This window comes from Daktulosphaira vitifoliae, unplaced genomic scaffold (genome assembly GCF_025091365.1).
Source record: "Daktulosphaira vitifoliae isolate Bord-2020 unplaced genomic scaffold, ASM2509136v1 Scaffold_2, whole genome shotgun sequence".
Classification (NCBI taxonomy): Eukaryota; Metazoa; Arthropoda; class Insecta; order Hemiptera; family Phylloxeridae; genus Daktulosphaira; species Daktulosphaira vitifoliae.
In genome coordinates, this window is record NW_026099573.1 from 4,768,388 (window position 1) to 4,780,812 (window position 12,425).

At 31.3% G+C, this 12,425-nt stretch overlaps 1 protein-coding gene across 1 annotated transcript; it reads right to left on the bottom strand.

The window, feature by feature from the left end:
• Nucleotides 1–878: 878 nt before the first annotated feature.
• LOC126897893 (protein GVQW3-like) lies at nt 879–1,427 on the bottom strand. The gene has a single exon (XM_050671837.1). The coding sequence runs from the start codon at nt 1,425–1,427 to the stop codon at nt 879–881; it is 549 nt and encodes a 182-aa protein (XP_050527794.1).
• Between the last annotated feature and the right edge of the window lie 10,998 nt (nt 1,428–12,425).

The window sequence follows — 12,425 nt, forward strand, 5'->3', positions numbered from 1 at the left end:
TGGTGTTGATGCCATTATGATGGCCAAGCCAAATTGAAAAACTTTACTCCTCCATCACGGATTCGTAACACACGTCAAAATATTGAAGAGACGATGCCATTGATCCAAAACGAAGAAGAAGTAGAGAAGAAAACGAATGATGATGATTGAGAGCTTCTTTTTGAACATAACCGTGATTTTTTTCTTATGTCGGCTTGATCACTCATGGGAGAGGGTACTTGACAGTGTGTTCATTATTATGGTATTTAGAATGAGAATCACAGGTGGTAGGAAACATATCAATTTAATAAATAATTATGTGTGTACAGGATTTGTATAATAAGTAACCGGACTGACCTCATAAAATTTTTTGTTACTGCAATATTTACAATTTTCTTTCAGAAACTTTCAAAGTAGTCCCCATTGGAGTCGATGACGCGTTGATAGCGGTTTTTCCAGTCCTGGAACGCCCGCTGGAAGTCGGCAACCGGAATGCTGTCTAGAGCCCTCGTCGTAGCGATTTGAACGTTCACCAGAGTCCCGAAACGCGTTTCCTTCATGTCTCTCTTTATCTTGGGGAACAAAAAAAAGTCGGGTGGTGCCAGATCTGGGCTGTAGGGAGGCTGTGGCCACGTCGTTCTCGATTTTTTGGCCAATTCCTCGGTAACAAGCAGGCAGGTGTGCGACGGCGCGTTGTCGCGATGCAGGATCCATGAATCGGCAATCTCCGGACGGACTCGGCGAACCCGGGCAGTCAGTCGTCGGATCACCCCTTTGTAGAACTCGCTGTTTACTGTTTGTCCTGGCGGTACAAATTCTTTATGAACAATACCTTTGACGTCAAAAAATGCGATGAGCATCGACTTCACCCTCGATTTGCTCATCCGCGCTTTTTTGGGTCACGGCGACGCCAACGTGTGCCATTCTGTACTTTGCCTTTTTGTTTCAGGGTCGTATTTAAAAACCCATGACTCATCTCCTGAAATAACACGGTCCAAAATTTCTGATTCAGTTTGCAGTCGATCAATCATTTCCGAAGCGACAGCGACGCGACGTTCCTTTTGCTCGTCCGTGAGAACTTTGGGCACGAGCTTCGCGCAAATTTTTCTCATGCCCAAATCGTTTGTAATAATGTTGTGCACGGTCATTTTGTCAATGCCCACCTCATCGGCGATCATCCGGATGCTCAAACGACGGTCATTGTTCAAAACATCACGCACTTTCTTCACATTTGCGTCCGTGTGAGTGGAAACTGGACGGCCGATGCGCTGCTCGTCATGGACGTCTTCGCGGCCGTCCCGGAAATTTTTGTGCCACTCAAACACTTGAGTTCTGGATAGGGCATCCTCACCGAAAGCCTCTTGAATCATTTTAAGAGTTTCCGTGGCGGTTTTTTTTAATTTCACACAAAATTTGATGCTAACACGTTGCTCGATCGTTCGCTCCATTTTCACTCCGACGAGGTTTTTCAACATGCACTGCGCTCTCGGGCTATCCTGTCTCTCCAAGTGCTTGGAGGCAACTGACTACTGGTCGGCTGGCTTCCCTAGATCCCCCACCACCACCCAAGCACCACAGACCGGCTAGCAGACGCTTTGTTGGCGCGGCGTAGGTACAGTCCGGTTACTTATTATACATACCCTGTATGTGCAACATTGAACCTACAGATGTACGACACGCACTGTTTGAATACAGTTACCTGTGACCTGATACTCATGATAATTTTATTACGTTACAAGGTCTAAAGATTATCATTAAATAAGGTGTATAAAAAGTGTTGATAATAATGTACTCTCGAGTGATGATGATGTGAAAAAAAGGCGGAAAGAATATTTTGAAAAATTATTGAATGAGGAGTACCCAAAAGAGACAATAGAGAATATCTCGTGGAATGAGGGACCGGTAGATTTTATTACGAGGTCTGGCTATTAAATAACAAGACTGGTTACGAAAAAGAGTTTTATTATAAAAATTTTTCTACATTCGAATGCTCCCCTCCCCTCACTACACATCTTTCCATACATTTTTTCCATTGATCGAAGCAGTACTGGAAGTCTTCTTTAGTGAGGGCCTTTGGGAGCTCCACAGTTTTTTGTTTTGCCGATTTCATAGACTTAAATCGGGTCCCTTTCAAAGCAGATTTTATCTTTGGAAACAAAAAAAATCGCACGGTGTCAAATCTGGCGAGTACAGCGCGTGTTCGAGCACTGGAGTACGTTTATCGGCCGTTTCTTAAGAACCCGTTCTCGCAGTGTTGCCAAAACTGACAAATAGTAACTCTGGTTGACAGTCTGACCCTCCGGAATCCATTCGGTCATCACAATACCGTTAATGTCGAAAAAAACGATCTGCTTTGACTTAAATTTTGATTTGGACATACTTGCTTTTTTGATTCTAGGCGATTAAGGTGTCTTCCAATGCATCGATTGCCGCTTTGTTTCAACATCGTATTGAAAAATCCATGTTTCTTCGCAAGTAATAATGTTTTCCATCAGTCTAGGATCGTCTTCTAACATTTCAAGGAAATCTGAGCAGACCTGTTGACGCAAGAGATATTGGTCAGGAGTCAGGTTTTTTGGCATCATCTTCGCACAGACTTTTGTCATATTCAATTCCTTGTGTAAAATTTTTCTAACCTTTTCTCCTTATCAACGTTTACGGCCTCGGCAATCATCCGGATGCTCATTCGACATAAGCTTTAATTTGATATATGTTTAAAGATTGCAGTATTTCCGGAACATTTTTAAAAGTTAAATTGATAAAGCTAGTTTTTATAAAAAAGTTAATATTTTAAGTCCCCCTGTGAGCAGTCTATGTATTTTATTTTCAAAAAAATGATACCCAAAAAAGGAAGTATCTAAGGTTTCAATAAAAAAAAATTAAATTGTTTTGTTAATTTTTAAAAAAAGCTATAGTAATTTTAAGAAAAAAATAACGAAATTTACCAATTTGAAAAATTATAATTTTTTTGGAAATTTTCCTCATTTACTGAAAGAACATTTTTCTACAATTTTTAAGGGTAATATCTTCAACTAGAAACGATTTGTGATCTTTTAACACATTGTTCATCAAAATCGGTCCAATGAGAGCTGAGAAACAATGGCAATAGACACAAAAAAAAAACACATCAAGCTAAAAAAACCCAGCACAGTATGGACGTGGCATAGTTGGGTCCAGTATAGAGATATCTGACTGTAATTAAATGCACTATCATAAAAAACGCTTCGATGTAAATCTGTAGATAGTGTTCAATAACAAATAATTGGTGGATTTTCCAAAAGCAATATGATCTCCTATTTCCTTATTTATACCATGATTACAAGTTTTATGATTTATAAGTGTAATATAAGAATAAATATTTATAATAGCAATTAAATATACTTTGAAATTGATTTAATAATTTAGTATTGTAATTTTCAGGAAAAAATTGTAAAGTAGTTATTAATTTATAATTATATTAAGTTGGAGGTTTTGATATAATACTAATCTGCAATTAGAGTTTCGCATATGGCCTAAATAATAACAAAATCCTTCTCATTAATATAAAAAATTATAACTAAAATTATTAACTTAAATTATGTATGAATAATCAATAAATATATTTTAATTAAAAACAAGTTAGAAAAGTTCTACTTTCTATTTGAATTTTAAGTTTTGAACTCCTTTGTGAAATAATCCGATTTAAAAAAAAAAAAAAAACCCAGCACAGGGCGGTCGCGGCACAGTGGTGACGTGGCATAGTTGGATCAAGTATAATGATATCTGACAGTGATTACAATCACTATCAACAAAAACGCTTCGATGCAAATCTTTAGATAGTGTTTAATTTTAAAAAATTGGTGGATTATTCCAAAAGCTACATGATCTGTTATTTTCTTATTAATATACCGAATGAAAAAGGGATTATTAAAAAATATTATTTCTCATAAAAAAATTGTGTTGATCCATACACTTTTCAATAAGTTATAGCATTATAATGTTAAAAATGTAAAAAATAAAATCAAGAATTTTCACACGAAAATAGCATTTGGTTTCCAATTTCATCATGAAGACAAGTCCAGAGGTCAAATTTTTTTTTTCAAAATAAAATATATTACATTATCTTTAATTTAATATATATATAAAAGTGTCAGACTTTCCGGAACACTTTCAAAAGTTAAGTTGAAAAAGTTGTTATTTTAAATCCTCCCTGTGGGCTGGTAATGGGTTAAATTTATAAAAAAAAATATATTAAATGATAGGTAAAGACATAAAGCATTTATAAAAAAAAAAATTATATTAATTTGTTCATTTTTGAAAAAGTTATGGCAGTTTTAAGTAAAAAAATTGAAAAAATTTCGAAAATTAGCGATTTTTAAATTTGTAATTTTTTTGGAGGTTTATCCCATTTATGGAGAACGAGGGAAATTTTTTCAATTTTTGAGGGTAATGTCTTCGACTAGATACGATTTGTGATCTTTTGACGTATTGTTAAAAGAAGTCGGTTCTATGAGAGCTGAGAAAAAGTGGTAACAGACACAATAAAAAATAAAAAACACATCATAATAAAATTAATACATGCTCAGCTTCGCATCGAAGCTAAAAGAAATGTAATGCCTAAGTAATACCAAAATCCTTAAATAGAAATTTTACTTCTGAATCACATGTAGCCTGTTGGTTATAATTATTTGACAGCGTGTTATTGGCTATTATGTGGTTAGCAGAAAAATAAATCTGCCCAACAAATAGTTCAATCTCATAATGATCAATTCTTTCACTGTCTAACAAACTTTTAATCATTGTATATCATTAAATCATTATATAAAAAATTATAAATTTGTATTGAAAATTTTTATTTAAAAATATTATACATGCAGAATAAAGTTTGATTAAAGTATTTCAATTATAATTCTAGCCAATAATAAGAATTTAATTATTTCATCATAAACAATGATTATGCCCTTAAGGCAACAGTACAGTAAGCGATATACATAGTGTATGTATAGAAACAAAGTAACTTATTAAAAGACTAATTATAGAAACAAAATAAAATCAGATATAATACAAATAAAAAACTAATATTACATACATAAGATATTATGAATCAAATTTATTACCATGTGTAGATCATAAAAAGATTATAGTGTAATGAAAAAAATTAAATTAATTTATTTTGTTACATAGTCATGCGATATATCGACGAACTATAGCTTTGCATATAAGTGTGTATATAAAGATGGTTTACCACGACTGCTATACTTGCCAAGCCGTCGGACCAGTATACTAGTACGATTATAAATCATTTGTTAGTTTTCCGCGGATTGTCAGTAAATGTGACGCAAGTTAAAGGAATTAATGACTCGTCAAATGTATACTTTTAGTTCATTGATGCACACTTGTGTACTGGTAGTAGAGTATTTGATTTTAGGGTGGCTATCGGTAATATACTTTTTCTTCTTTATTCACATATAATTTTACATATAGTGGGGTTAAAATAATTGGTTGATTCAATTTAATGAATGGTTGTAACATAGGAGTAAAATATTTTGTAGGATATTTTATGTTATAAATTCAATTTGTAAATATGTAAATTTGACACGGCCATGGCGTTGTCACCCGTGGACATCCTTTTCAGCCAACGCTCCACTGTATACCGGACCGTTACACAAACGCGTTATCGTCATAGTGTAAAGTCTAACAAATACCCAATATCCATCGGAATAATACGCCGTTTTCAGTCATCCTATTGCACCTTCACGCTTCTTTTGCGTTCCATAAGTATTATTAATTCTTACAATACGGTTTCACTTCTCAAAGAATTGTTATATTTTTGCGATATTGTTTTTTTTTTGTGCCATAAGTAATCTTAGTTTGTTTTGGTGCTATATAACGGCTCGACGTCAATACCGTGATTACAAACCAACAATTATTCCTTTATTATGCTCGGCACGTTAGTGTTACCTGTTAAACTAAATGCATCGTAGCAGATTTTAATACAAAAATAGGGTAGGAAATTATATACATACCAACAATAGGAAAACACAGTTTGCATGAAATAAAGAATTATGGGGACCAAAATTATAAAAAGAAGTTATAGAAATAACGAAAAACTTTTTTTGGAAAAAGCTAACGAAATTAAAATCAGATTTAAGACCAACTAAATAATTATGATAAGCGAAGATGGGTACACTTATAACAGAAAAAGCCAAAGTAGCCAATGAATTCAAACCCGTTCTTGAAAGAATGCTTAAATAGTCGACCCTTAATGAGTCATGCGGAAAAATAGATTATATGTATAGTTGAACAATATATAGAGTAACCTACAGATGAATAAATTGAACAAACGATAAATATGCTTAAGAATGGTAAAGCACCAGAAAAGATGGAATTGCAGCAAAACTTTTGAAAAAGGAAAGCAGAACTAAGGAAATTGTTTAATGAAGCCGATATAGTAGGTGTTCTTAAAAGTCAAATATTGAGTTGAGCAGAATATGAATAGTGAGAGGAAGATGGTGATATTTTAGAAAAAAAAATTCTAAGTGTTCAAACATTTCTGAGTACTTTATTCGTTGTAGTTGGCTTATTATGTTTATTTATTTAAAACATACTAAATCACTATTTATAAAAAAAATATCTTCATTTTTAATATTTAATGGTTTTATTTTTTATTTATTTAAATTAAAACTTGAATATATACGTTGGTATTGGTAATTACAGAAATATATTGCTTTATAATTAAATAAGATTTTTAAATTAATTGTAATAGATTTATGATTATTCTAAATTAGCAAGAATTTGATTTGAATGAAAACTAAGTTACAAATTTGGACGTTAACTTTTTTAAAGCTGACCCTCCTGATGTTATGGATAACTATAAAGATTATATAATACGTCAAGAACAACAAAATATAGTTAATCAAATTAGAATAAATATGTGTCAAGAGGATAATTATTACTTGACAACTCATAAAGAAGTACTTAAATATTACATTACTATCTAATTTATAACGTGATTTTTTGTTATTCTTAAACCTTTCAGATTTGTCTCTTCAATTTTTTATTGTGTGATTTTTTAGAATAGTTTAATAATCGATTTTCATAGTTATTTATTTTTTTATGTATCAAATAATCATTTGATCCACTTAATCAAGTGGAAAACATTTGCAATAAAAAACATTTGATTAGTATTGTGGCTTCTATTCTTTATCAACATTCGGTAATGGTAAAGTTGTCCAACTTTTAAAGTTCATTTGCAAAAAAAATTATAGGCACATTGTATCTTTATACAAATTAACAAATTATATTTTTATCTACAATTTTTGTATAGATACAACAGTGAAATAAAATAAGTAATCCTTAAAAGCTCCAATATTGATTAATTTTTTGAAAAACATTTCATTCGCAAAAAAAAGTTTGGAAAACGATAATGAAAATTAAAATAAGCTTACAATATAATTTTTTATTTGGTCAAAAAATGATAATTAAATTTATTTTAGGACCTCTTTTTCGTAATCATATTTTTATTAAAATTTATTCATTATAAATGGATAACATTATGATTTAATTTAGGTAGAGGCTATAGTAACTTTATTAGTGCAAGGAATCATAGTAAAAAAAACAAAAAACCATGTAAAATATGCTATTCAAATGTTAAGACAACCTAATATAATTAAACGTATCAAAGATTTTAAAAATTCATCTAAAACGATTGAAAATAATTTATTAGACCGTGATGATAAACTTTATGCATTTGACAAACAAAAGTTTAAAGATAGCAAATCACTAGAAGACCAATTAATACAGTTTTTTAAAAACTTAATTGAAAAATTAGTGCCGCACAACTTAACAAAAGAAAATTAGCTACAACACAAACAGTTTTTTGGACAATTTGAAGAAAAATTGTATATGATAGAAACAGTTGAATAATAACAACGAACAAGGAAATGTTTATTTAATATGTTTTATACAAAATTATATATTGCAATTATTAATTTATTCAATGTTAAAAAAAAAATTTTTTTAACATATTCATTATAAATGATTTTTAATATGAAATCTACTATTATAATAATTTATTAAGTATTATAATTTTTAGCTTCGATGCGAAGCTGAGAACGTATTAATTTTACTATAATATGTTTTTATTATTATTATTTTTTTTTTGTGTGTCTGTGAACGCTCAATCTCAGCTCTCGCTGGACCGATTTTGATGAACAAGACGTCAAAAGATAACAAATCGTATCTAGTCAAAAACATTACCCTCAAAAATTGAATAAATTTCTCTAGTTCCCCGTAAATGGGGGGAAATCCACCCAAAAATTACAAATTTAGAAATCGCTAATTTTTGACATTTTTTAAATTTTTTTTACCTAAAATTGCCATAACATTTTTAAAAATGACCGAATCAATAAGAATTTTATTTTTATAAATACCTGAGGTATTTACCTATCATTTTGTATACTTTTGTGAACATTTAACTCTTTACCAGCCCACAGGAAGGGTTTCAATATAGTAACTTTTTTACAAAAAATTAACTTTTTAAAGTTAATATTTGAAAATATTCCGGAAAGACTAACATTTTTATATATATCTTAAATTAAAGTTTATGTAATATATTTTATTTTGAAAAAAAAATTGACCTCTGGATTTGTCTTCATGATGAAAATGACTACCGTCATTCCAAAATATGCTATTTTTGTGTTAAAATTCTGGGTTATATATTTTATTTTATTTTAAAATACCTGATAAGGGGAGTACATAAATATTATATAAATAAAAAATTAGCATAGAAAGTAAAATTTATTTAAACTTTTTTGCTTTTTTTAAGTCGTGAAAATAGCTTTGAAATTTGAACTAGCTAACATAGCCAATTTTTTCATCCGACGTTAACGACCTACGGTTGCTGAGTCGGTTAAACTTGTGTTTTACGCACTTGGGGTACAAGGTTCCAACCCGCGTATGGCAATGAATTTTTTTCTTTATTCTTTTTAAGTTGGAATTAAATGAAATGTACAAATCTCAGCTCTCATCTCTATCACCAAATAACGGCTCCCTTTGGAAGAAAACTAAATCACTATTAAAACACAAATCAGTCATGCCTCCCCTTCAACGTCTAAACAACACCCTAGCCGTCTCCACTCAAGAAAAGGTCGAGCTACTTGCTGAACATTTCGCCAATGTCTTCAAGCCACACTCAATCCTCCCGGACACCACACACTTAGATCTAGTAAACCGATTTAACACATCTCCACTACCCAGTCACCACTACTTCCAGCAAAACCCACCACTTCCAAAGAAGTGTCATCAATCATCAAAAAACTCAAGACCAACAAGTCACCTGGACATGATCTTATTAGTAACAAAATAATAAAAAATCTACCGCCCAAAACAATCATACTGCTTACATATATTTACAACGCGATCTTTCACCTTTCTTATTTCCCCCCTAAATGGAAAACAGCAATTATTATCTCCATCTTAAAACCTGAAAAACCCCCAGAAAAGTCGACGTCATATAGACCAATTAGTCTTTTACCAGTTCTCGGTAAAATCCTCGAAAAGCTTCTCCTTAGCAGACTTCTCCCATTAGCGCAAGAGAAAAATACCATACCTGAATTTCAGTTTGGTTTTCGACCAAAACATGCCACATTCCATCAACTCCACAGAGTCGTAGATACTATTGCTACATCTTTCGAATCCAAAAAATACTGTTCTGCCGTATTCCTCGACGTCGCGCAAGCATTTGACACGGTCTGGCACACCGGCTTACTATATAAATTAAAAAATATATTTCCTGCACCATACTTTCTACTACTCAAATCATACCTTGAAAATAGGTCTTTTAGAGTCAAACTTAATTCCACACTATCCGATTATCATAACATTCAAGCCGGAGTCCCCCAAGGTAGCGACATTGCTCCTTTCTTATACATCATCTACACAGCTGACATTCCACATACCGCAAACACACACATCGGAACATACGCAGATGACACTGCAATACTAGCTGCCGATCATGATCCGCATAACTGTAGCAAATTTTTACAATCTCACCTCAACATATTATCCAAGTGGTGTGACACCTGGAAAATAAAAATCAACGAACTAAAATCTACCCACATCACCTTCACCCTTCGTCAAAATGTCTGTCCTAACATAATTCTCAACAACACTATTATTCCACAAGCAAGGGAAGCGAAATACCTGGGCTTGCTATTCGACAGAACGCTCACATGGGGTCCTCATCTTAAAAGTAAACGGAAACAGCTAAATACTCGTCTTCATCTAATAAGACCGCTCATCCAACACAACCAGCACATATCCCATCGTCTACTTCTTTACAAATCCCTCCTCCAACCAATATGGTCATACAGTATCGCGCTCTGGGGTGTTGCAAAGCCGTCTAACATAAGGACAATACAGGCGTTCCAGTCTATTTGTCTCCGTATGATAACCAAAGCACCGTGGTACGTCACCAACAACTCCCTCCACGAAGACCTCAAAATAGCTACAGTTAAAAAAACTGCACACATATATTACAAAAGACTACATTCCAAAATGCAATCCCATCCAAACCGTCTCGTTACTCAGCTACATTCAACAATTCTTCCGGGCAATCCAAACAGACGCCTCAAACGCAACTGGTCAAGAGACCTTCTTAATATTATTTATACCACTCAAAATTAATAATACACAGGTGGCTCTAATGTGAGCTTCCTCCTCGCCGCCATATCATTGTCTATTTTATTCCTATTCACATATTTACTTATTGTACATATAGCTGTATAGATTGTAAATTTTCTAATAAACGTTCTTAAAAAAAAAAAAAANTCAGTTATCTATTACGATAAAAATCCAATAAAATATTGAGCTTTTCTGATAAATTTACTATAAATAATAATTATAAATTTTCTTGACTGCATATTAATCTTAACAATAAAATATTTTAATTCTCCTAAATTTTTTTATTTTACGATGTTAATTTCAAACTTGCAAATTGAGCTAAAAGTTATTGTAATAAATTAATTTATTTTTATTATAAACTTTCACTTTAAAGGATTAAAAAATATGTCATTTTCCTTATTTTTTACATATTAATAATCAAAATCAGTATTAATTTCAAACAATATTATTTTTTTGTTATTTGTAAATACTTATTTTTTAATAATATTATTAATATTAAAACTTAGAAGTGATAGAAAAAGTCTAATTGCACATTTGAAAACATCGCAAAAAGTTTATTTAGAAAAGTATATTTTTGTTTCTGATGCAAGTTCCTTGTAGTCCAGTTTATAAAACTTATAACTTTATTATAAGTAACAAACATTTTTTATTAAAAAGTATTGCGTCTAGTTCTTAAAATTTGTATACGCGTTAAAAGTAAAGAAATATACAACTACTCTATTATTTTTATAATATCTCCGTAAAAATTACAATATTAAATTAATGAATAACAATTTCATGCTAAATTTAATTACTAAAATTATTCTTTATACATATAATATAATTATAACTCAAATAACTAATCGGGATAAAATTAAGTGAATAAGAATTATTGTTTTTTTTTTTTAAATAATCTACCAATTTCTTAAAAGTAAACACTATCTACAGATTTGCATCGAAGCGTGTGTCTTATAATAGTAGTTTTAATTACTGTTAGATATCATCTATACTTGTCCCAACTATGCCACGTCCATACTGTGCTGTATTAATTTCATTATTGTTTTTATATTAGTTGTAAAGTACGTATGACTTAATACTAGCAATATCTAGAATATTGGTGGGTTCAGTGCATATGCCCTTAATTTTATTATAAGCAAAGTGCTTATTACCATTCGTTTGCGTAAGGCGCTGACAAATTAATGATTTTTTTTGTTTTTTAAATGAATATTAGCCTTAAAAATTTTATTGCATTAAATAAAAATTAACAAACAATAAAACCCTTTTGAATATTAATTTTTTAGTCAATAACCATAGAAATAAATTAATTCATATAAATACATGAATAATATATAAATATAGTGTTAACAAAGTTAATTTAAGAAATCATGGAGAATCATAAAATTTTAAATTTAGATTATGTTTTACAGAAGTGTTCCTGGTGTATTGAAAATGCAGCCAACGAATATCGACTTTCTATGTATATTGAATATATCATAAATGTATGTGGTGAAAATTTTGTAAGTTAAATCGAAATTACTTTCGTTTGTTGAATTTAGTTAAACCGGTAGGGTTGAACGTATTTTTTTGCTAACAGCTAATAAGCTCTCTTTACTCAGCCATAATAAATGAAAGGGTTGTTAGCTTATGATAAAGCAGTTAGACTAAAGGTAAAGAGACCATAAAGATCTTTTTTGACACCAAACGCATTTTATTCAGAGAGTACTCAGCCTTAATACAGTATTGAGTTCTTTATGCATATATCGACTATTCGTCAGGAATATTATGGATAACCTTTCGGTACAAAA